The sequence below is a fragment of the Pseudoliparis swirei genome, chromosome 19, assembly GCF_029220125.1.
Source record: "Pseudoliparis swirei isolate HS2019 ecotype Mariana Trench chromosome 19, NWPU_hadal_v1, whole genome shotgun sequence".
In the NCBI taxonomy this organism is placed as follows: Eukaryota; Metazoa; Chordata; class Actinopteri; order Perciformes; family Liparidae; genus Pseudoliparis; species Pseudoliparis swirei.
In genome coordinates, this window is record NC_079406.1 from 3899072 (window position 1) to 3926360 (window position 27289).

At 44.4% G+C, this 27289-nt stretch overlaps 1 protein-coding gene across 1 annotated transcript in view; it reads right to left on the minus strand.

Moving 5' to 3' along the window:
* si:ch211-26b3.4 (connector enhancer of kinase suppressor of ras 2) overlaps positions 1 to 27289 on the minus strand; it is a 55632-nt gene that overhangs the window by 11933 nt on the left and 16410 nt on the right. Inside the window, exons 6-19 of the mRNA XM_056440069.1 lie at positions 26684 to 26803; positions 25780 to 25839; positions 24742 to 24810; positions 21513 to 21659; positions 12262 to 12389; positions 11969 to 12183; positions 10296 to 10382; positions 9385 to 9593; positions 7366 to 7403; positions 4935 to 4977; positions 3005 to 3053; positions 2352 to 2524; positions 745 to 818; positions 520 to 591 (exon numbers count right to left, since the gene is read on the minus strand). Of these exons, the coding sequence (XP_056296044.1) occupies positions 520 to 591; positions 745 to 818; positions 2352 to 2524; positions 3005 to 3053; positions 4935 to 4977; positions 7366 to 7403; positions 9385 to 9593; positions 10296 to 10382; positions 11969 to 12183; positions 12262 to 12389; positions 21513 to 21659; positions 24742 to 24810; positions 25780 to 25839; positions 26684 to 26803 (1484 nt within the window). The remainder of the gene's footprint in view (positions 1 to 519; positions 592 to 744; positions 819 to 2351; positions 2525 to 3004; positions 3054 to 4934; positions 4978 to 7365; positions 7404 to 9384; positions 9594 to 10295; positions 10383 to 11968; positions 12184 to 12261; positions 12390 to 21512; positions 21660 to 24741; positions 24811 to 25779; positions 25840 to 26683; positions 26804 to 27289) is intronic.

Sequence of the window (27289 nt, forward strand, 5' to 3'; positions counted from 1 at the left end):
ATGTCGGTTGTCGGTTTTCACTGCAAGAACCCTTCAACGTTTCCTAAACCCGGTAAGGAGACATTACTTTTCTTGAGGAGCCGATAGCGACTTCCTCTTCTTCACACTCACGTGATAAATCGTGCAGCCGCTCACGAAGCTCCCAGCACAGTATGGAAGTCAAATATAGTTAATTACTAATCCGCCAATTATCTCCCCACGGCATTGAGGAGAGGTGTGGATAATTAGAGCTCATCAGATAGCACTCCTGCAAACATCGCTGCTGTCTTCCTGTCACGTGACACACGCACGCGCACACACACACACACACACACACACACACACTTTTACAACAGGCTCACGTTCATGCCTTATTCATGGGATGTGTTGTGTGGGCTGCTGCCTTGTGTAAACTTGGTTTACTCAGCTAAAATATTCATGAAAGGACATGTGACGTCCCCAGCTTCTGACTATTGTCCACACTAAGACGCGAGCACGTGCTCAAGGGACTCACACACACACACACACACAAACTCTCACCTGTTCATTTCCTCAAGACAATCTGTGGCGAAGAAGAAGCTCTTGATTTTGGGATGACAGGCTTTGAAGGCGCTGCAGTAAGTCGGGGGAGAAGAAGACTGATTAGTTTTTTTTCTTTCCCACATAGGTGTGTGTGTGTGTGTGTGTGTGTGTGTGCGTTCATGTTTTGAGAGCAACATTTTCTTGATTAGTATTTTTTTCCCGCGACATGTGAGGGACACTCACAATTTCCGTCTGCACTCGATGGCTCGGTCTATTCTGAACTCGGGGAGGCTGATGAAGCCCTCAGCCTTCTCGTCCTGCAGGCGGAGACAGATGGAGAGCGGTGGCACATCATGGGCGCACGGGAAAAACAAAATGTCATCCGCACTGACGTCCCAGTTTTATTCTGAATAGCTAGTCGTCTAGTCGAGCATATGAAAACAGCATGTGCTGTTTATATTGGCTCTATCTCGCCTCTTGACAGGATTTAAAAAAAGATAGATGAGATATGACTGTATCGGCTTTAAAGCTGTTAACAAAATATTTAATTGAGACGCAGGCTTTTTTTTCTTCGAAGTGTTGCGAACATTTGACATGTAAACAAAAACGACATCGCCGGTCTCACAGTGAGTCTTCATCTGAGGTCGAAACGCCCTGAACGCAAACACCAGAGCAACTTGGATCAGAGCGGCAATGATCCGTCAATTAGTTAATTGTCGATAGAGACTATATTGATGATATATTCATTCATTTGATGATTCCATCTACACAAATGTGAGAATTAGCTGCTTAAGTAAATGGTATATTTATTTATAAGTAAATGGACAGTTTAACCTGCTGGGAATTCACTTTGGTCACTGCCTTGTGTATATATTTTGTTTCCTCTGTATATTTAGTATTTTAGTATTTAGTATTATTATTGTGTTTTGTGTTTTATTTGTATCTTTTATTAATGCTCTAATGTGTGCTGTGATCCTGAAATGTTCCCACTGTGGGACTAATAAAGTAATATCTAATCTAATATATTAGGATATTAGCTTGTTGGCCTGAAACAATAATGACCTTTGATGGAATCACTTCGGGCTGCAGGGGGAATTGAACGGGACATTTTTCTTCTTTTCTTAAAATGTTTTATGGACCAAAGTTAAAATAACTGGCAGATTTATCAGCAATGAAAATAATAGTTATTTGCAGCACAAGTACGAAAGGACCGAAAAACAACACTTGTTTTCTTTTTTTTAAATATCAGGGACTAAAAATAAACAAATCTCTAAAAGGAGAAGGGATGTTTTGTACCAAATTTAGTGAATTGCTATTATTATTATTACAGGTTATTATAAGTAGTTAACTTCCATCTGCAGTTGCATGGTAATAATAGACAACTTCACTGTCTACGTAAACACACAAATCCCACAATGCAACTCAACTGCATCTTAATTTAGCGCAATTCTTCTTTTTTTATATCAGGGATCAAAAATAAATGTGGAGAAGGGATGATTTGAACCAAATGTATCTACTGGTTCATTTCCATCTGCAGCTGCATGGTAATAATTATGTTATCGGCTGTATAGACGACTTCACTGTACACGTAAACACACAAATCCCACAATGCAACTCAACTGCATCTTATAAGCAGACGTGCTTAAAGTCGAGATAACCCTGATTACATCACCACGTTATCTTCTCAGACTCAAGGAAGCTCCCTTCAGACTCTCAGAAGACAAGCTGCAGCTGGTTTTAACCTTTAATTCCCTTCTGTGAATGCGATGTATTCATTATTTTTCCAATAAATAAAGAAACCTCTGATAATTACATTCAGGACGTAATGACAGTCGCATGTGGTTCCTTACGTTTTGGTTGGTGTACCAGTAGAGGCAGGACTCTTTGAGGATGAACCAGTACTTCCTCCACTTCTGGGTGAAGTAGCCTTTGGCATCCTTCTTCTTCCACAGCCAGCCCTCACAGTCGCCGTGGCCCAGGTCCTTACAGGAGATTCTCCTCCGACTGGCACTAGTGAGGGAACCTGCAGACAGAGGACGGGGGGCTCAGCATCTAAGTCTGCAGGGGCTTAGCGTATAGGTCTTTATGTATTTCAAATAAAATAAAAACAATGTCAACTTAAGTCTGTCAGGCTTAGTTTGAGAGTCATTGTGATGTTCCCTCTTTCTGGAGCTATATGCTAACACAGTGGTTCTCAAATGGGGGTACGTGTACCCCTAGTTGTACGTGAAGGTACTCCAGGGGGGATTTGTGAAAATATATATTTTTGTATAATTAGCATCCATTTAAAAAATCCTTAAAAAATAGAATATGAGTGTAAGTTCATCAACAGAATTGTATATATTCTATATTAAATCAGACACTGATGGCACGGTGCTGTGGATTTAACTAAATATGACATCACTGAAAAAAGTTTGAGAACCACGATGCTGACATACATGTACTGCGGCAGTAACTGTAACGATCATATATGACAGAAGAGGAAAGGCAGCAGTGCGTGTACCTTTACTTCTCCGTTTGGTTTTCGTTCTGAGAGAGGTGTAGTGGAAAGACTGGAGAGGGGAAGAGAGAACAACATGTGAGGGAACAATCATGAAAACAAGGCGTTGATGCACGTAGAGTTTACACAGAGTTTACCTTCAGTGTTTAGCTTATTTTCTATTTTATCCAGCACACAGAAGAGAGGAGAACACGCTCAGAGGGATAAGTCACATTCCTTCAAGAAAGCCAGACTACAAAAATACCATAAGTAATACCATAAGTACTAAAATATCATAAGTAATACCATAAGAACTAAAATATCATAAGTAATACCATAAGTACTACCGTAAGTAATACCATCAGTACTAAAATATCATAAGTAATACCATCATTACTACCTTAAGTAATACCATCAGTACTAAAATATCATAAGTAATACCATCAGTACTACCTTAAGTAATACCATCAGTACTAAAATATCATAAGTAATACCATCAGTACTACCTTAAGTAATACCATCAGTACTACCTTAAGTAATACCATAAGTCATACTATAAGTAATACCATGAGTAGTAATACCATAAATAATACTATAAGTAATACCATAAGTAAGTGCCTTAAATACTAAAATACCATAAGTAATACCATGAGTATTAATACCATAAGTAATACCATAAGTAATACGATAAGTAGTAATACAATACGTAATACTATAAGTAATACCATAGGTAATACCATAAGTACTAAAATACCATAAGTAATACCATAAGTAACTCTAGAAGTAATACCATAAGTAATACCATTAGTAATACCATGAGTAATACCATAAATAATACCATGAGTAATACCATCAGTAATACCATTTAAGTGCCACTGAGGTGCTCATCTCTTTGTATTCGTGGTATCAGACAGTACAGAGTAATCTAATCTCCCCAACACAAATACAAAAGTCCTCAAGCAGAAAAAAGTATTTAAAGAAGTTCCTGAGCCAGGATCCAGTGGTCTGGCCTCACAGAGGCTCACGTTGTTATTGAGCTCTTAAAGTCACAGGGTCTCCCTCTCTCCGTGAGCAGGATGAGTCATCACAGGTATCAGGTTCACGTAGCTGAGAGCGTTTACGAGGTGGCAGAACAGAGTGAATATGTTGATACGGCGGCGCTGACTCATCGTACGCTGCAACTCACGGGGCTTTGGAAGAGAGGCGAGGGCGACTGACTAAGACTGAAACGTGGAAACCATTCCATTTCCTCTGACTGCCAGCTTTTATTTAATTATACCGGTCCCGATTGGATTTCATCTCAGGTGTCGCCCCCATTCTGGTCTGTCCGTCTATATGTGACATCTGGCTGTGCCTTGGACACGCTGAAGCTCCACACACAGCGAACGTCTTCTTCTTCTTGTTGAAGGGACTGAAGCCTCTGACTCGAGTCAGAATCTACATTTTATTTAAAAACCAGGTAATTAAAACCATCAACGCGTTAGATTTACACTACCGTCCAAAAGTTAGGGGTCACTTAGAGATTTCCCTATTTTTCAAAGTAAAGTACAGGTTTTTTTTCAATGAAGATAACATTAAATTAATCAGAAATACACTTTATACATTGTTATTGTGGTAAATGACTATTCTCTGGTTCCATCTCCAGTGCTCTAATGGTACATTGTGTTATCGCCTTAGAAGACTAACGGAGGGGTAGAAAACCTTTTTAAACCCTTTTTATGTGAGCGCAGCTGAAAACAGTTATGCTGGTGAAAGAAGCTATAAAACTGGCCTTCCTTTGAGCCACAAGTTTGAAGAACTAAATTAATATTTCAAATAAAAAATAATTATTTCTAACCTTGTCAATATCTTGACTATATTTTATATTTACTTTGCAATTAATTTGATAAATAAAAGTGTGAGTAGTCTTTATGAAAAAAACACGTAATTGTCCGGTTGACCCCAAACCCCTTACCTTCCTCATGGAGGCGGCTCCGGAGCTTCCCGAGCCAGAGTACCTGCAGGAGGACAGACAGGATGTTACCACAAACTACACACAGGATGTTACCACAAACTACACACAGGATGTTACCACAAACTATAGACAGGATGTTACCACAAACTACAGACAGGATGTTACCACAAACTACACACAGGATGTTACCACAAACTACACACAGGATGCTACCACAAACTACACACAGGATGTTACCACAAACTACAGACAGGATGTTACCACAAACTACACACAGGATGCTACCACAAACTACACACAGGATGCTACCACAAACTACAGACAGGATGTTACCACAAACTACAGACAGGATGTTACCACAAACTACACACAGGATGTTACCACAAACTACAGACAGGATGTTACCACAAACTACACACAGGATGTTACCACAAACTGCACACAGGATGCTACCACAAACTACACACAGGATGTTACCACAAACTACAGACAGGATGTTACCACACACTACAGACAGGACGTTACCACAAACTACACACAGCATGTTACCACAAACTACACACACGATGTTACCACAAACTACACACAGGATGTTACCACAAACTACAGACAGGATGTTACCACAAACTACACACAGGATTTTACCACAAACTACAGACAGGATGTTACCACAAACTACACACTGGGTGTTACCACAAACTACACACAGGATGCTACCACAAACTACACACAGGATGTTACCACAAACTACACACAGGATGCTACCACAAACTGCACACAGGATGCTACCACAAACTACACACAGGATGCTACCACAAACTACAGACAGGATGTTACCGCAAACTACAGACAGGATGTTACCACAAACTACACACAGGATGTTACCACAAACTGCACACAGGATGCTACCACAAACTACACACAGGATGTTACCACAAACTAGACAGGATGTTACCACAAACTACAGACAGGATGTTACCACACACTACAGACAGGACGTTACCACAAACTACACACAGCATGTTACCACAAACTACACACACGATGTTACCACAAACTACAGACAGGATGTTACCACAAACTACACACAGGATGTTACCACAAACTACAGACAGGATGTTACCACAAACTACACACAGGATTTTACCACAAACTACAGACAGGATGTTACCACAAACTACACACTGGGTGTTACCACAAACTACACACAGGATGCTACCACAAACTACACACAGGATGTTACCACAAACTACACACAGGATGCTACCACAAACTACACACAGGATGTTACCACAAACTACACACAGGATGCTACCACAAACTACAGACAGGATGTAACCACAAACTACAGACAGGATGTTACCACAAACTACACACAGGATGTTACCACAAACTACAGACAGGATGTTACCACAAACTACACACAGGATGTTACCACAAACTACACACAGGATGTTACCACAAACTACACACAGGATGCTACCACAAACTAAACAGGATGTTACCACAAACTACAGACAGGATGTTACCACACACTACAGACAGGACGTTACCACAAACTACACACAGGATGTTACCACAAACTACACACAGGATGTTACCACAAACTACACACACAATGTTACCACAAACTACAGACAGGATGTTACCACAAACTACACACAGGATGTTACCACAAACTACAGACAGGATGTTACCACAAACTACACACAGGATTTTACCACAAACTACAGACAGGATGTTACCACAAACTACAGACAGGATGTTACCACAAACTACACACTGGGTGTTACCACAAACTACACACAGGATGCTACCACAAACTACACACAGGATGTTACCACAAACTACACACAGGATGCTACCACAAACTACAGACAGGATGTAACCACAAACTACAGACAGGATGTTACCACAAACTACACACAGGATGTTACCACAAACTACACACAGGATGTTACCACAAACTACACACAGGATGTTACCACAAACTACACACAGGATGCTACCACAAACTACACACAGGATGTTACCACAAACTACACACAGGATGTTACCACAAACTACAGACAGGATGTTACCACAAACTACAGACAGGATGTTACCACAAACTACACACAGGGTGTTACCACAAACTACACACAGGATGCTACCACAAACTACACACAGGATGTTACCACAAACTACACACAGGATGTTACCACAAACTACACACAGGATGCTACCACAAACTACAGACAGGATGTAACCACAAACTACAGACAGGATGTTACCACAAATTACACACAGGATGTTACCACAAACTACAGACAGGATGTTACCACAAACTACACACAGGGTGTTACCACAAACTACAGACAGGATGTTACCACAAACTCCTCCTCCTTCCTCCAATCACACGCGTGAGGTGAGACCACAGACACACACTCACCTGTCTGTTGTGTCTGCTCGCAGTGTGTCCGCACCTCGCTGAGAAGACAGAAGAAAGAAGAGACTTCATCAATACGTAAACATGGAAAACCTGGAAAAGTCCTGGAATATAAAGAATGGTTATTCATAGGCCTGGAAACGTCCTGGGAAAAAAAATCACCAAAGTTTGGGAAAAAGTCATGGAAATGTGTTATATTCATTTGTACATTTACGCTACGTTTTAAATAATGAATATGCTTTTATGTGTGTGTGGTGTGTGTGTGTTTGTGTGTATGCGTGTGTGTCTGTGTGTGTGTGTGTGTGTGTGTGTGTGACATTGCGTGCGCCGTGTTTTAAGCACAGTCTCTGTCAGTCGTGCTTGTAATCGGTCTGGCTGATGCTGAGTCATGTACCTACTGATAGAGGTACGTGTGTGTGTGTGTGTGTGTGTGTGTGTGTCCAAAATATAAACTCCTATTTTGACTCAGGCGTGTGTGGGGAGATGGGGATATTAGGATGAGTTAGGATGAGTCCTGAAACGGCTAACCCTGCATACAAATGCACTCCTGTGTGCGAGTGTGTGTTTGTTTGTTCCTGTCTGCGTGTGTGTGTGTGTGTGTGTGTGTGTACTGAGAGAAGAGTTAAAGAGGGGCGTGTCTGTCGTTCTCATAATCTGTGAAGCTGGCAGCCATGCAATGACACTGATTATCCTCTCTCTCCTCTGTCTCCTCGACCTGACACACACACACACACACACACACACACGCACACACGCACAAACACACACAACAGAGTGTGTGGATCTGAGAACACCGTGACCTACCCTCTGAGAGGACACGGGCAGACGCTGCTCGATGGGGGAAGCAGTGTGAGCGAGTGAGGATCATTAAATCCTTGAAGGTGACTGTAGTGACACTAATGGGCCTTTTTTAACATTTTTACAGCAGATATTTTAACGTGTCACGGTAACAACATTTAATTTTTGTTTTTTTCTGATATCTGAAGTTCAGGAGAGACGAAACATTTGAAAACAGAGGCTGGAGGAGTTTTGTGGAGGAGAAATGTTGCAGACCCAAATTAAAAGATCCCCTGCGACCCCGGCACCCTCGAGTGCCGACCCGGTGTTTGAGAATGAGAAGCATGACGTGAGTTGTTTTTTTGTCTTTTTATGTGATTTGTTAAGAAAGAGAAATTCAGAATATCACCGCTATCCTTTAACGTCTTTACTCCGTCCACGTTTACATGAAAGAGAAACTCACCAGCACCACCCACCACCACCACCACCCATTACCACCAACCCCAACCACCCACCACCAGCCACCATCAACCACCACCACTCCCCATCACCACCAACAACCACCACCAGCACCACCAGCACCACCACCCATTACCACCAACCCCAACCACCCACCACCACCACCACCCACCACCAACCACCACCACCACCACCCATCAACCACCACCACTCCCCATCACCACCAACAATCACCCACCCACCACCAACCACCACCCAGCACACACCACCACCACCACCGCCCATCCCCACCGCCAGCCACCCGCGCACCACCACCCACCACCATCACCACCTCCACCACCACCCATCCCCACCGCCAGCCACCCGCGCACCACCACCCACCACCATCACCACCTCCACCACCAGCCACCACCACCACCCATTACCATCACCCATCAACCACCACCATCTATCACCACCACCACCACAAACCACCACCACCCATCACCAGCCACCACCACCCATCAACCACCACCACTCATCACCACCCATTACTACCACCACAACCACCAGCCACCACCACCACCCATTACCATCACCACCACCGCACATCACCCATCAACCACCACCACCACCATCTATCACCACCACCACTACCCATCACCACATACCACCAGCACCACCACCCACCATCACCAACCACCACGACCCACCACCAACACCACCACCACCACCACCCACACAGTGTGTCTGGTTTCACTCACTGGAAAGGTAACAAAAACAACCCAGTTTAAAATCTGTACTTACAGGCAGAGCGTCGGGCGGCTGGTCGAGGCGCAGGGTGGAGGACAGCATGGAGGGGCTGAGGGGAAAGCTGGGGCTGCTGGGATTGCGGCTCTTACGCCGGGAGCGTCTGGTGGAATCCCGCCGGCTCTCCCTGCCCGGACCCTCGGGCTCCTCCTCGATCACCAGGATCTTGTCGTCGCTGAGGTAACGCAACAGGGAGTTGTCCGAATCTGTGGGGATTATGAGAGGATCAGAGGCACGGAAGAGTAGTTAGAGCTGGGCTGATGACGGAGGGAGGAAAACCACAGGGGGGGGGGGGAGTAGAAACAGAGTGAATAGACCTCGGCAGATAAAAACCCCACAGACACGGATACAAGTGCCTGAGAGCTGCAGCACCTGATATGGATCCACAGCCGGAGGACATGCAGCTAATCCGTCTGCAGTGATTCGGCTCTATTTTTGGGGCGGGGGGGGGGGGGTCACAGAAACTTTTAGTCGGAGGGGGGGGGAAAGCTTCTCACTTAATTTGTTTATTATCCATATACTTAAAAGTGACTCCTCAGAGGAGGAGAAGCTGGAGAGGCGGCCCACCAAACAGCTTTAATGTTATTCATGGGCTTTCTGAGGAGCGGCGGGCGAATACAGATTCGAGCCTTCGCCGCAAAACGGTGACGTCGGTGAGGACCGGTCACGTAGAAATACCCTCTCGCCTCCAGAGCGGCCGCATAAACGCGATTTCCTTACGCATTTATGCGCGTACGCGCCGCTCCGTCGGATACACACCGGGGCGGATATGTATCGTCACACAACCACACCACCACGGAGCACCGGAGGATGAGCTGAAATGTGTCGAGCCGAGGATGGAGCGTGCAGCGCGGCACCATGTCGTGTGTTACGTGCGTGTGTGTGTGTGTGTGTGTGTGTGTGTGTACCTCGGCTCCCTCTCTTGCCCATGCTGGGTTCCTTGGCCTCGGCCATCCAGTTATACTCAGGAGGCATGGACACAGGCCTGAGGTCACCTGGAACGACCAATCAGCAGTCAGAGAGTCGTCTAGGGGGGAGGGAGTGGTGGGGGGGGGGTGGGGGGGGGCGGTGACCCGAGAGACAGCGTGGGAGACAGCTGGAAGGGGTGGACGGGTGAGACAAAGTGTGTGTGTGCAGGTGAGTGGGAAGGAAGGGGAGGAGACTCTCAAGGGGCCGCGATGAGGTGTTTTCACCCGTCAATCATCAGCGTCACCCAAGGGTCACAGTCGATGACGCCTCATTTGCATATCCAAACTGTCCGAAAACCTTTATTACAAAATAAACGAGACGCGATGTCTCTGAGTTATGTTGTTTTTACCCTCTTCACCTTTGGAGTCTTTAAAATGTTGAACTACGTTGAAGGTTCTTAAGCCTCCAGCTTTGAAATCAATTTGACTCCATTCAATGTTCAACGTCTCAAAATACATGATTGACATCTCTTTTTTTTTGCTTCATATTTCATTTTTTCCTAATTTTTTTGGATGATATTGAGGTCACTGTAACGTATCATTTTATAATCTTCAAAAAGCTTTCGGGGCCTAACATAACAACCACTGATGGTTCTCACATGCCGTGGGGGAGGGGCAATGTGAAGACAGGAGGTCGTTCACACGACAGCCTTAGAAACACTTTTTTATTTAAGGGGCTGTTTAGATATTCAACAAACACACATAAAGTAAATAAAGTACCTGACACTGAAACTTGGGAAATAATTTGAATTGTAATAATGTTCAAGGTTTAAATTGCCGGAATCAAATTGACCTCAAGGGTTAAATATGTTCGTAAATTTTGGTTTAAAAAATCTGTTTTTTCTCAGACTCTGAGCCAGAAATCCCCAGTAAATATATTCAGTATCTCTCTATATTCCGGAGGTTTTTAACAAAGAGCATTTGATCTTATTTTTGTAAACACATTTTTATGATTGTTGGTATTATTTTGAAATGTAAGGAGTAAAAACAAAGAACTATCCGACTTTAATGTCAACAAATTTTATTTTTTGATGTACTAAAATCAGCACACGCGTAATAATGCACTATTTGCATATTTAAAAATACAACTTCAGAAAAAAATAAAATAATAATGTTCTAACAATATTCCTCTTGTGTCTTGGGGATAAATATATATTTAAATATTTCCCCAATTCACCTGTAGTGTCTCAACATCAGCACTGCTGCTGATGACCTGGACAATAGGAGAGATTCTAGAGATTAATACACATTCTTCGACCTGATAGGAAGTTACCTCCTTCCCGCCTGTCACGTGACCCTCGCCCTGCACGTCACGTGACCCCATGAGAGTCTCCCGAGGAGGTGCAGGATGTCTATAGGAAGCTTTTCTCGGACAAGTGTGACACAGGTAGTGGGGCGAACACAGAGCTGGACACGGTGTGTTTGGACTGACCCGTTGACATGTGACTGACCCGTCGCCATTTGGGTTTCTTTGGGACGTTCGTGCGCGTGGTGAAGACACAAAGAAGCCGTGAGGTGAGTGATGATGATGGAGGAGGAGGAGGAGGAGGAGGAGGAGGAGAGAGCATGCCGTCCTGCAGGACCGGAGCCGTCGCCGCCCCTCTCCGTCTTACCGTGGGTGGGGGTCTTGTCCCGCCGGCGAACCCCCGTGTTGCGGCCCCCCCTGTCGTAGTCGGGCCCCGGGGGTCCGTCGCCCTCCAGCAGGGAGAAATACTGACCGCTGTCCTGGTCCAGGTAGTAGCTGATGGCCTCCGGGCCTTTGGAGACGGACTGGGAGCTCACGCTGTAGCGGCTGATGTCGTCGCAGGACATCAGACCCAGCTCCTCCCTGGAGGGGGGGTGGGGGGGGGTTATCATCGGTGTCAATAATTATTATTGTTATGATAATAGGTAAGTGACATCTGACCTGGTGCTGTAGAGTCCAGAGACCGGGGAGAGGATGTACACGTCCTGCATGCTGGGAGCGTCCATCTTGGACATGCCCAAGGTCCCGGCGGGCGTCGGGGAGGTGCTGGTGGGGCTGGTGGGCACCGGCTGAAGAAGAGGAGGGGGGGAGGAGGGGCGGGAGGAGAGAATGACTCACACTTTTTCATCGGAGGCTTGAGAGGGATCTGGGAGCAACAACCTGCAGAGTGAGATCTTCTCATCTTCTTTTTTACCCTGAATACCAAACAACAGTTATGTTGTGTGTGTGTGTGTGTGTGTGTGTTCTTCCTCTTATTTTTCTTCTTCTTCTTCTTCTACTCCTCCTCCTTCATCTTCCTCTACTCCTTGTTCTTGTTCTTGTTCTTCTACTCATTCTTATACTCCTTCTTCTTCATCTTGCTTTTCTTCTTCTGCCCTCCTCCTTCTCCTTATTCTTCTTCTTCTTTTTCTTCTTCTGCTCCTTCTTCTTCTTCTTTATATTTCAGTCAGAGTGTGCAGCTTCTCTCTCACGTTCAATCGCTTTACTATTCTGTCATTTTGTCTCGAGCATCTTCTTCACTAACACGGGGGCTCTACTCCGAGTCTGTTCCCATGACAACCCCTCCTCTCTCGCCCTTTCTCTCCTCCTCTCTCTCCCCCGTGCTATACGAGAGAGAGAGAGAGAGGGCGATAAGGGAAGCTATAGCGTGGCCTCCTATTCCTCCTCAACTTGATTCAAGGACACTTAGACGCGTCATCAGCTGCTCCGTGAGGACTCGCCTCCTCGCTGTCATGGAAACGCTGTCCGAATGTGAAGTGAATTATAAGTTGTCCTCAGACGGAACATCTACACTAATACGAGCTGGAGCGGACCATTGTTCCCCAGGGGGGGGGGGGGTGGGGGGGTCTGTCTGAGCAACCCTGTATCACAAAAATTACGTTCCCCCAGACCTAAAATGCAATTTGCAGTTACGTTTGACTCAAACGTATTTCTCTCCAAATTACGTTTGACTGAAACGTATTTCTCTCCAGATTACGTTTGTATTTGACGTATTATAATTACAAATACGTCTCTGATCAACGTATCTTTGCTGTTTGTTTTCTCTCTTTTCTACAATGCTGTTATGAATTGTAAAAAGCGTCCTCTAGTCTTATTTATTATTGTTGTTTCGCCTGCGTATTATGACAGCAATAAGCGTTGTAACGGATCATATGAATTGGCATGAAGACATACTGCTGGTGACTCTCCATTATTTTCTTTCTTTAGGTGACAATACATTCATTAAAACTCGTAAACTATCACCACCTTAACAGAGTTAGCCCCATACCGGTCGAATCAACGATTAAACTTGTTATAAAATGCGCATCTGTCCGTAATCTAAACCATAAAGTTCGCATTTTAACCTAAAAAAAAGTGCGCTTCCTTTTAACCTTTCAAAATAAAAGCCGATTTATCGGTTAAGCGGAAGTAGTATAAAACGTCTATATTTATTCAAACAATACAATATAAAAGGCATACATCAAAATCAATAAGGAAAATGCTAAACAGTCAAACAACTCAAAACAATAAACCCTTCATGGCGTTATTTACAGGCGTTTTTACTTCTCATCAAACAAAAAGAGCAGGTACCCGGAAAAATCTGGGAAATAATTTGGGAATTGTTAATAACACATGATTTACCCTTCAACTTCCACTGATATGCATGCAAACTAATACATCGCTTCACACACACACACACACACACTGACAGAAACACAGACACTCACATACATACACACACACAGGCAGAGACATACACATACTCACACACACACACGCACACTCTTACACACGCACACACACACAGACACACACACATATACTCACATACATACACACACAGGCAGAGACACACTCACACACACACACACACATATACACATACACACGCATACTCTGCAGACTGACCCTTGACCTCCCAATTGTCTCTCAGATATAACCCTACTGCTTTATATTAAATATATTATATCTACCTAAATATAAGACTTTGAGGTCGTGGGGGGGAATACCTTCCAAAACTTTCACAAGAGAAAATTGTCACCGTGCCAATAACCCTTGTACGATCCTTAAAACCAGTCTTTTAGTTAATTTGTCATACTTTCAATCAACTCAAAGATGTGGATCATTTTCAGATCCAAAGAGGGGCCTCTGAATATGAATACCCTACAGTTTTGGACCGATAGCTCTGAGCTAAGGGCCCCAAAAACAGGTCCAAAGGGTCAAATTGGGTAAACATGTCAGAGCTTAGCTTTCTTTTCCAGGTTGTAGCCACTCCCAAATGGGGTAGAATACAATTGAAATTATTCATATAGTACAAACATTTAAGGAGTTGTTAACCTTTGAAGGAAGGAATTTAGTTTTTTCCGGGTTTTTAAACCCTTCCCAAGCAGGGATGCTAAGTGCTATATGTTGCCAGCCTACATGGTTGGGCCCCATTGGGGAGTGGCTACAACCTGCAAAAGAAAGCTAAGCTCTGACATTTTTAGAAGAAAAAAAAGCTAAACTCAGCCCAAGCTCACAACAGGGTCTCAGATTTGTTAAACCACACACCCTCTTCAAGTCCTGGATTTCAGACAGCCAATTAACTCTTGTGAGTGTTTCGGAGGAAATTTCACCCCATCACCTCATTGTAGGCCCTGTCCTGAGTGTCTGTGTTCAATTTGGGATTTCTAGGACAAATATTTAGGAGATTATGGCCATTTTTGCACTTGTCAAAAAATATGCAAATTTAAGAGAATAAGGCCCAATTTTACCCTTTGGACCTGTTTTTGGGGCCATTAGCTCAGAGCTATCGGTCCAAAACTGGAGGGTATTCATATTCAGATGCCCCTCTTTGAATCTGAAAAGAATCCAGATCTTTAAATTGATGTGAAAGTATGAAAAATTAACTAAAAGACTGGTTTTAAGGATCGTACAAGGGTTATTGGCACGGTGACAATTTTCCCTTGTGAATGTTTTGGAGGGGATTCCCCTCACGACCTCAAAGTATTATATTTAGGTAAATATAATAAATTAAATATAAAGCAGCAGGGTTATATCTGAGAGACAATTGGGAGGTCAAGGGTCAGTCTGCAGAGTATGCGTGTGTGTGCATCTGTATTTGTGTGTGTGTGGGTGTGTGTGAGTGTGTGTCTCTGCCTGTGTGTGTATGTATGTGAGTATCTGTGTGTGTGTCTGAGTGTGTGTCTGTGTGTGTGTGTCTGTCATTCTGTGTGTGTGTGTGTGTGTGAGTGTGTGTCTGTCTGTATGTGTGTGTGTGTGTGTGTGTGTGTGAGAGTGTGTGCGTATGAGAGTGTGTGTCTGTGTGTGAGTATCTGTGTGTCTCTGCCTGTGTGTGTATGTATGTGAGTGTCTATGTGTTTCTGTCAGTGTGTGTGTGTGTGTGTGTGTGTGTGAAGCGATGTATTAGTTTGCATGCATATCAGTGGAAGTTGAAGGGTAAATCATGTTTTATTAACAATTCCCAAATTATTTCCCAGATTTTTCCGGGTACCTGCTCTTTTGTTTGATGAGAAGTAAAAACGCCTGTAAATAACGCCATGAAGGGTTTATTGTTTTGAGTTGTTTGACTGTTTAGCATTTTCCTTATTGATTTTGATGTATGCCTTTTATATTGTATTGTTTGAATAAATATAGACGTTTTATACTACTTCCGCTTAACAGATAAATCGGACTTTTATTTTGAAAGGTTAAAAGGAAGCGCACTTTTTTTTAGGTTAAAATGCGAACTTTATGGTTTAGATTACGGACAGATGCGCATTTTATAACAAGTTTAATCGTTGATTCGACCGGTATGGGGCTAACTCTGTTAAGGTGGTGATAGTGTACGAGTTTTAATTAATGTATTGTCACCTAAAGAAAGAAAATAATGGAGAGTCACCAGCAGTAAGTCTTCACGCCTATTCATATGATCCGTTACAACGCTTATTGCTGTCAGAATACGCAGGCGAAACAACATATATAACATAATAATAAATAAGACTAGAGGACGCTTTTTACAATTCATAACAGCATTGTAGAAAAGAGAGATAACAAACGGCAAAGATACGTTGATCAGAGACGTATTTGTAATTATAATACGTCAAATACAAACGTAATCTGGAGAGAAATACGTTTGAGTCAAACGTAACTGCAAATTGCATTTTAGGTCTGGGGGAACGTAATTTTTGTGATACAGGGTTGGTCTGAGGAGAGGAAATGAGAAGAGAGGAGAGGAGAGGAGATGATGAGGAGGAGGAGAGGTGATAAGGAGGAGGAGGGGGAGGAGGAGAGGGAAAGGAAGGGGACGCTCCATTTCGGAGAGGAGACTCGAGTGTGGACGGAATAAATAAACAGACGAGAGCCCGAGTGGCGTCGTCCTCATTAAGGAAGACGGTGTTTCATCAATTCATCAGCAGAGCAGAGAATTCATTTCATATCCCCCCCCCCCTCCCTACCTCCACCCCCAGGCCCTGTCCTTCCTTCATCTCTTTTTCGCTCCTACACACAGACTAATAATAGTTCTTAAATGGTTCTTCAAAAGGCTTTGTGGTTCTACGAAGAACCATCACCTATACTGGAGAACCCTGGGTTGAAAGTTTCTTTGAGGAACCATAAATGGTTCTTCTATGGCATCACTTTGAAGAACCTTTTTCATTTCACTTCATTTTCCTGTGTGTATGAAGCTTACAGTAAGACGGCTTCACAATAAATAATGAAGACATGGTGGGAAGAGGGGGGTGGGAGGGGGGGGAGAGCAAAGGAAATATAGGACACAGAGAGAGAGAGAGAGAGAGAGAGTGAGGCGGGGGAGCTGTGCAGTGTGGTGACTCGAGCTACGAGTGAAAACAGTAATTTAGTGATTACAGCTCAGTGGCTGGTGGGGGGGGGGGGGGGGGGATTGGACCTCCACCGGCAGTCTGTTAAAATCCATCTGACCCCTGTTGTGTCCACTCAGAATATATCCTACAAATGTGCCCCTCAAATCCTTTTAGGACGAATACTCTCCATCTTCACACACACACACACAACAATATTTTGATTTTTGAAGTGAACGAGCACAGTTCGTATGAAACGTTTACAGGAAGACTCGAAAATAAACTGAATCTAATGAAGCCTGATAACAATATCAGTGTTAGTTAAACAAATCATATTGATGTTTTATCTTTTACTTCAATAAATACGTTGTATATCTTAGATTTGCTCATTAAAGAATTGTAAGTTGGATATTTTACAGACGAAGAATGATCCACATTGTCCATGTGTTGTATTCATGCAGCAACGAGTCGCCTGAAGAGCTCAAAACGAGTTATTAGAATAACTAGAAGAGTTATTGATAGTAGAGAAAATAATTAGTGTGATTCGGTTCCACTCCCAAAGAGTAACGTGTTCTTTCCGCGGCCCGTCCGACGCCGGTTCACCTTGTTTCATTAAAATAGTGCCGGTAATTCTTCCGGTACTTCTGCCCACAGACAAACGAACCGAACCTAACGCATCACCTCCTGGGCATGAAATTAATACACGAGTTAACATCGGCCCGGGCGCTTCAGGGTCTCACGGCGATGTCACACACGATGATGTAATCAGAGGTTCAACCAGCCTCCAGGTCCAGAGGAATGTCGTGTGACGCCCGTTGAGATTGATATCACCCCTGGATCTCACTAACTCGTTGGTTCAACCCATCCAACAACTGAAGTGGAGTTGCCAAGGCAACCAGACTCCATGCTAGCCGCTTCCCCCGTTTCCAGTCTTTAGCTTTTACATCGATCATCTTTATTTACCTTTCATGGAACTGTGGAGCTAAAAAATCAGTTTCTGAGGCATTGAAGAACCTGATATGTTGCCTGTTTTGCTTCCCCTATTTTACCTGCTGTGCTTCCCCTATTTTGCCTGTTTTGCTTCCCCTATTTTGCCTGTTGTGCTTACCCTATTTTGCTGCCCCTAATTTGCCTGTTGTGCTTCCCCTATTTTGCCTGTTGTGCTTACCCTATTGTGCCTGTTGTGGTTACCCTATTTTGCCTGTTTTGCTTCCCCTATTTTGCCTGTTTTGCTTCCCCTATTTTGATGGTTTTGCTTCCCCTATTTTGCCTGATTTGCTTCCCCTATTTTGCCTGTTTTGCTTCCCCTATTTTGATGGTTTTGCTTCCCCTATTTTGCCTGTTTTTGCTTCCCCTATTTTGATGGTTTTGCTTCCCCTATTTTGCCTGTTTTTCTTCCCCTATTTTGCCTGTTTTGCTTCCCCTATTTTGCCTGTTTTTCTTCCCCTATTTTGCCTGTTTTGCTTTCCCTAGTTTGCCCGTTTTGCTGTCTCCATTATGCTTGTTGTTACTTCTGTTGTGCACGGTTTGGCCGTTGTAAATTAGTTGTGCATGTTTTGGCTTTTAATTGTTTTAATCAAATTATTTTCATGGTTTCCTGTAATAAACTTCTGGTTCATTTTACTAAACGCGTCTCTGGCCAAATATCAGTAACACATCTTTGTCCTTAACACTTCCCAAATGACATATTGGGGTTGTTAAACTTGTATTTCTTGGGGTGTGAGTCCCGTTTCATTCCCCCTCCTTCAGGCCACATTCTGACCTCCACCACCATATGATGGAGATCACGGGGTAAATATTCATGAACTTAAGTCTTCCTCTCTGAAAAGAGGGCAGAGGTATTTTGAAGTCGCACAAGCCATCTCAAAAGAAAGTCCTATAAGCAATAATACATGTAGCCCAACATAGCAGGCATTCTCAAGCTGCAATTATTGATGCATCCGAACGTTGATACCGGATTCACGAGAGCGGGGTCGTGGACGATGTGTGGCGCGCACATGCGACCGCAGATGTGGCCTCCAGTCATGCGTGAAATGACTCCCCGTGTACGTGCGGCGCAGCAGGCAGCAGTAATCCTCAACTTTAAACCATCGCCAGCATCATTACGAGAAATCGTTAAAGACACCAGCACACACACACACACACACACACACGGAAAGAGAGACAGATTGAGTGGAATGGAGGCGGTTGCCATGGAGAGATTTGGAGTTGGAATCACATGATAATTCACAGAGAGACATTGTTTCCTTTGTGGATTCGGTTCTAATCCCGTTGAACGTTTGCCACGTTCGGCTAAACTTCAGCAGACGCACAATTCATCCTCCCAAAAATAAAACAGGCTTGGAGTTCTTGAGTGAGCGTGTGTGTGTTGGTTTTTGGAGATTTTATTTTGGAGGTACGGTATGCATCCAAAAGCTGAGTGCAGTGGCCCAAAACCTCCCTCTGCTTGCAAACGTGCACATACACACACCTTGACACACACACACACATGGACAAGCGCGCATACGGACATTTTATTTAAAAGTGTACGCAAGAAAAGAGCTTTGAATCAAACGTATGATAGCATAAAATATGATTTAAAAAAGTGCATTAGGTGAAAATCAGAAAACAAGATATTAGAAAAGAAAGATTTACCTCTATATGCAATGCTTGGAAATGTGTCTGCACACACACAAACACACACACATGGACAAGCGCGCATACGGACATTTTATTTATAAGTGTCCACAAGAAAAGTGCTTTGAATCAAAATGTATGAAAGCATAAAATATGATAAAAAAGGCATAAAAGTGCATTAGGTGAACATTTGAAAACTAGAAATTCGGAAAGAAACTTTCACCTCAATATGCAATGCTTAGAAATGTGTCTGCACACACACACACACACACACACACACAAGGACAAGCACGCATACGGACATTTTATTTAAAAGTGTACGCAAGAAAAGAGCTTTGAATCAAAATGTCTGGAGGCAAAAAATATGATGAAAAAAAGGCATCAAAGTGCATAATGTGAAAATCATAAAACAAGAAATTAGGAAAGAAAGATGCTTGGAAATGTGTCTGCACACACACACACACACACACACAGGCTGTGAAGCAAGATATTGTGGATTCGGTGCATTGTCGCCAGTATTTGCTGAGTAGCGCCTCTTGTTTCAGAGCCAGTGGAGCTGCCTGTTAGTTGCTTATGAATAATTAAGAGCTTCCAGTCTTTCTGGGAAAGGAACAAAAATCTGAAACCATCCTTTTCTTTCTTTCTCATCTCCCGCAGATATCTGGGCGCTCAGATCTGGAGCGCTGGCGGCGCGTTTTGTGTCTCGGGCAGCACATCAGGGTACGATTCCCCCAAAATACTCTCTCTGCCGGTGCGCGTGTGTGTGTGTGTGTGTGTGTGTGTGTGTGTGTGTGTGTGTGTGTACACGCAGCAGACAATAAGCTCGTGATATAATGACTTCAGAGCGATGATCTAACAAGGCAGCAAACCGTGTTCCAGATCGGACACGGCGGAGCAGCGAGCTTCACGCTTATTTTATGGGGCTTTTTTATTGGTTTCGAGGCCGTTACAGGGAGCACCAAACACTCCCCGGATGTGCGAGTCTCCGGTGTGAACACGCACTCACGTGTCGATGTTTTTTTTACACTGCTTTCTCTCAGACGGCAGCGGACGAGCCCTCGCTTCAACACCTTTGGGCGACTTTTCAGGAGGTTTTGTCAAAAGTTTTTTTGCCCTGAAGTTCTGACCTGTAAGCTCTCAAGCGTCAGATGTACTTTACATTAAAACATGTACACGCTTCCTAAAACAAGAACGAAAAAGGAGGTCCCTTTGGGGTAAAGGTTGCATGAATCCTGGCACTAAATATGAATGTGAGTGTGCGAGGAGCAATCAGGCCATATTAAACATTGCCACATACACACACACACACACTCACAAACACACACACACACACACACACACAATAACCATTCAGAATCAGAATCAGAATAGTATTTATTGCCAAGTAGGTTTAAACCTACCTGTTATATTATATATTATATCATATTATACTGTATTCGGCGACCTTGTATTGCCTCGCGCAGAGAGTTCAGGCCATACTTTACCATTTAAGTCATTCATTCACACACACACACACACACACACACACACACACATGCACACTATAAAATGCATATATACGATTTAATTAACTATTTTCCCCCTACACTCTACATGTTGATGCAAGGTCGTGGACAAGTTTCCTTTGAAAATACATCTTTCAAACGCCAGTATACAGGAGAATGCAGATTGTGGGCATGCAAAAGAAAATGAGAAGTGAGAGAGAGGCCAAGAGGAAGAGGAACACACGCTGCTCTGAGTCAATACGAGTGCAGGTGAAGGTGTCGGGGTACGAGGCGTCGTGTCCGGCGGGGTTGTTACCTGCAAGCCGAGCGGTTTCCAGCGCACGTTCCTGAGCAGCGCCGGCGTGGAGCTCAGAGTGTTCTGGGGCCTCTTCTTCAGCGTGAGGATGACTCCGCACGGGTCCTCCCTCAGGGCGTTGACCAGGTTCTTCAGCTGCCAGCCCACCTGAGGAGCACACACACACACACACACACACACACACAATGCAGCAAACAAACAGCTACACACACATTTTGCAGTGCACCAGATGGGAGCGGCCAAGTTTGGGTGAGGAAAAACCAGCGTGCACAGATATTAGACTTTCCACACTGTTGCTGCAGACCGCCACTAAAACACCACACGATACACACTTCATTATTACCTTCGCATTGAAAATGCGGAAGGTAATGGTTTGATCGCCGTGTATTTATTTATTTATTGTTTTATTTATTGATTTATTTATTAATTGATTTATTTGTATGCGTGTTATTCGCATAAGTAAAAAAGTATTAAACCGAATCGCATGAAATTTGGTGGGATGATTGGTTATTATCCGGGGACCATTTGATTAGATTTTGGGATCGATCGGTTCAAAGGTCAATGTCAAGGTCATGAAAAGGTCAACATCTTCTTTTTACCATATAGCACGGTCAATTTATATCCAATTGGCATGCAACTAATGCCAAAATGTTCATAATGCAATGCCTAATCTTGTGATATGCGAAGGTATGCGCTCTACCGAGTGCCCGTTCTAGTTCAATCATTTGTTTTGATCGGAAACGCCACGCTATTATTTACAACAACCGATACCCAGTGAACCGCTTCTCAGGCCTCCTGGATCCTCACCAAACCATTTATATTACCAATATACCTAAAACTCCCATGATGCACCACACTCTCCGATGCCGCTGATCTGCATGTTCGGATAAAGGAGGGGCTGTTCAGGATGGTTTAGTTAGGAAGAGAGAGGGATGGTGAAAGAGAGAGAAAGAGAGTGCTGACTGCAGGGTTTCCTTGTGGTTCAGGCCATTGATTGGCTACACGGGTCTCAGCTACTGGATATGTCCGCAAAGGCCACCGCACACACACACACACACACACACACACACACACACACACACACGCGCGCTACAGTATGTTTAGTCCTGTTTGGCCCACTAAAGCTAAAGAGGGCATACCGGGACACACTGTAATTAATGGCCTTGTGAAAGAAATAGGTTGAGGTATCAAACCGAAATGGAAGAAATGTGCCTGTGTGTCAGAAACCTTCAAGTAAACCGTCCAGAATCTGGTTTTTTAAATATATCTCTGGGCAGATTAGAAACACCGTCTATCTATTCTTTGACGTCTGGGTTGTACGAGACGATCGATATCGCTCTCATGCCTGTTTAACACGTATAGCCTCGAAACTACAGCCTGGCTCGCCGTTAGCATTGCTTAGCTTAGCATAAAGACTGGAGACCGGGGGAAACAGGGGGATTATATGTGTCAATGGGTTAAAACAAACTTTACTGACACCTCGAGAAGACCTCCGATCGACACGTCGTCCATCTTGTTTGTTTACGATGTCGCTGCGTTGTCACCCCGTGTTTATGCTAAGCTACGCTAGCTGTCACCCGACTAGCTTGATAATAAACGTACGGATACGAGAGTGGGCGTCGATCTTCTCTTCTATCCCTCGGCTTGAATGAGCGTATTCCTCAAACTATCGACTTCAACAGAAGAAGCCGAAGCTCTCTCCTCGGTTTGCTTGTAGATACTATAAATAAAACACTGCTGTCGTAACATTTCTATTCCTTCCAGCTCTGAATTCTCTGAACTGAGGGGGAACCGGACCCCCGTTAGCTCCACCGCAACGACGCACGGCACACGGCGGAGATACGCGAACACGGCTAACGCAAGGCCGCTTTAGAAAAAGGTTGTGAGACGCAAACACGCAGAGAGCGGAAAGGGAAACATGAAAGACCCAACCCCAAAATAATAAGAGATCGTAAACTGCTGCCGGAGAGGTTTTTTTACAAATCCCTGAAGTCTTCATTATTTTTCCCAGATGCTATTAGCTCCGCGTAATGATGTTGCCTTTTCAAACAATCACGTCGGTTATTTGAGCAAACTCCACTTCTCACCTCGGTCTGAGGCTCGTGCGTGGACACGGGGGCGGCGCCGTTGCTGACCTCGGCCGACGTAATGACGCCGTCACGTGATGGAATGTGTTCATTCAATATTCACATTCATCGGTTGGAGGCGGAGCCTCGCCCGACGGAGAGTTCGCAGGAGCTCGTCTTCACGCCCCAGCAACTCGATTTAGGATTGAAAAAATAAATATTGGTGTCGTGACGCTGTTCTTTCCATCCTCTCTCTCTCTCTTCTCCCCAAGTCCCTCTTTACTTCCTCCTCCCTTTTTTTCGCCCCACTCGCCTAGCTCTGCCTCATCCCCTGACTACCCTATCACACACACACACTCACACACACACACTCACACACACACACACACACACTCACACACACACAAACTCACACCTTTGTCTTCTTCTTCTTCTTCTTCACTCACACCTTTGTCTCCCCCCCTTCTGCTTTTCTACTTCCCCAGAGTGAGGGATCAGAGTGGCGAGGGTCCAGCTGGGGGAGTAATGAGGGGTTGGCGCTGAAAGCACGGCGTGGTGCGGTCTGCACTGTCAACCCCGAGGAGAGAGAGAGAGAGAGAGAGAGAGAGAGAGAGAGAGAGAGAGAGATAACCCGCGTCTCCGTCAGTCGGCGCCTGCATGGTCGCTTTCGAACAACCGACTGAGACGTACGAGGAAATACTTTACGGGGGGGGGGGGGGGGAAGCACATAGAAGACGTCGACACACAAGTCTCCGCCCCCCCCCCGCCCCTCCCCCCGGAAATCTAAAATAATCGCTGGAACAGAATCGTTAGTGCCAGAGCTGACGACTCAGGCTCAATCACTCCGACAAGGCGCCGCCGTTCCATTTAAAATGGCTGCCCGTTTTCGAAGGCGGAAAGTAAACTTATTCAAGTCGTAAAAGTGGAACACGAGTTCACATTTCGAACCGGGCGCCTCCTTCTGGTTTTTTTTCTTTTTCTGCCGACATTGGGAGCAAATTACAGGGAAAGGAGCGAGCCGACGACCACGCCGGACCGAACAAAGATAACAATCGTCCGATAATCTGCTCCCGCGGAAGGTCTAATTAGCCTATATAGCGGCGCAGGACAGGAAGCACCATGGCGGCGGCGGCGGCGTTGTGTTTGGAAGCTCAGGAACTCACCACTGTCTGGTGGTTGACTTGGATCACCTCGTCGCCCGCATGGATCTTCTTACACAGGTCGGCTGGAGACTGACAGTGGAAGATGGAATAGTTTAACAGGATATCGTGGCGTAGCGGACCGCAGCTGAGCCGTGATTACGCCCCTTCCTCTCTTTCCTCGGTTCACGTGAACCGCAAATTAATTTCACAATTTAGCCGAAACATTGTGTGGAGATAAAAGTTTGACGATCAAAACATGTTCAGTAACAATTTGATGTCTGACTTGAAGCTGACGATGCTCCGTGGTGAACAACTGACCCATGGGGAATTCGGCAAAAAGAAAGCTTGGAGTGTTACCGCTGAAGCTAACGGATCGCATACGCTAATGGGTAGCGTATGCTAACGGCTAATGTATGCTAATGGTTAGCGTACACTAACGTAACGCTAATGGCTAGCATATGCGAATGGCTAATGTACGTAATGGATAACGTACGTTATTGGATAACGTACGTTATTGGTTAACCTACGCTAATGGATAACGTATGCTAATGGGTAATGTATGCTAATGGTTAGCGTACACTAACGTAACGCTAATGGCTAGCATATGCTAATGGATAATGTACGTAATGGATAACGTACGCTATTGGCTAACCTACGCTAATGGATAACGTATGCTAACGGCTAATGTATGCTAACCTATACTAACGTCTAATGTATGCTACGGGCTAGTGTATGCTAATCTACACTAATGGCTAGCGTATGCTAACGGTTATTGTACCCAGATGTTAGCAATGGAGCAGTTTAACTTCTGAACACCAAGCAGCTAGAATTACATCATTAAAACTATGACAATATTGTTTTCATCAACAATAATACAATAAAATGTTCTAATGATTTTATATTAATATATTTAGCACACTGTGGCACGAAACCGTGACCCGGTCTGACCTGAGGTCACCGCCCTGGAACACGGTCAGGATGCGTTGGCACTGATTCATCGTCGTTGTGTAATTTGACACTGTGAGTTGTCGTCGCTGTGCTGTTGAGCTTCCTACTCACGTTCTCCGTGGTTCCTGTGATGACGTGGAGCCCGTCGTACGTCGATTTGATATACATCCCCTGGAGCACAGGGAGGGAGGATTATACATCGCATGTGTACATTATTCATACCATTCACAGCTGTAAACCTGCGTCTCTGTCCTCATATTTTACTTTGGAAGTGAGTTTGACTCTAAACTTTTGAACTCTACCTCTTTTTAAAAAAAAAAATAATATACACTTCTATTAATCCCCAAGTGGAAATTAGTTCTCTGCATTTAACCCATCCTTAGTTATTAAGGAGCAGTGGGCTGCGGTGAAGCGCCCGGGAAGCAACTGGGGGTTCAGTGCCTTGCTCAAGGACACTTCGACTTGAACTAGTGGGGAGAGCGGGGATCGAACCCACGACCTTGCGGTTGCAGGACGGCCCTCTTACCCCACTGAGCTAAAGACGCCCCAAATCTTCTTCTTCCAAAAGATATTCTCTCACTTTGCGTTTTGATGGTGGTGGTTGGTGCAAAATCCCCCAATTGGGTTGACTTCAAAGGTTTTTTGGAGTTGATACCGATCAATTCATACTCTTCAAACCATTCAGCCCCGTGTGAAAGCTGTTGTTGTTTTCCCACAGATTTTCTCAAGTCTTTCCAATAATTCATCTTTTTTTTAATGGTATTTCACTCAACTCAAAAGCAAAAAAACATCCAATTTCCACCTGAAGTCCTGCAACAGTAAATAATAATACCAAGCATTGCTTATTTAACTATTATTCGTGTCATGCATTCGCCAGCTTTGAAAGAAAAGTGTTTAAATGCGGTGAGAAAAACAAGAACATAAAGTCTGAATGCCAATTTACTTATGAGTGAGGCTGATTAGTGTCACCTTTAAAAAAACGGCTCTGGTGGGTTCATGTGTGCGGGCTGCTTACCAGCCCTTCACTGGGCATGATGCTGGTGAGGTGGACCACCTCCAGGTGGGCGGACTGGGAGACGAGAGAGTCCGACGACAGCGAGATGATGTGGTCGCATATCCCCGCCAAGGTCTTACACTGGATATGGTGGACGGGAGGAGAAAAGACAAAAAGAGGGAAAGAGAGAGTGAGAAATTATCGAGATTGTTTTTTGGTTCGCGAGGGATGCCGTGACCTAGCTGGAGGAGGTGAAATCACTTCATCAGATTGTTCCACTTCCACTTCCATCACTCCTGTCACCGTCGGTCCGCGGGCATGCCCACGAGACGCCGTCACAGACAGAACAACACATCACCGATACCGGCCGCCCCCCGAGGAACCCACAGGACATTTTATAACATCTAAATCACACATTTCATTTCTTGTTATCTGTCTTTTTGTTCTTCTTTCCGACACACTGGAGGTGCTTAGATTACCCGTGCTCCAGTTTTTTCCACTACACACTATATATATATACATATATATATATATATGTATATATATATTCCTAATGCAGATTACCTAATAAAGTAGTGCATCTGAGCCAATACGGCAAATGAAAAGCTTGGCTTCACAACGCCTTCG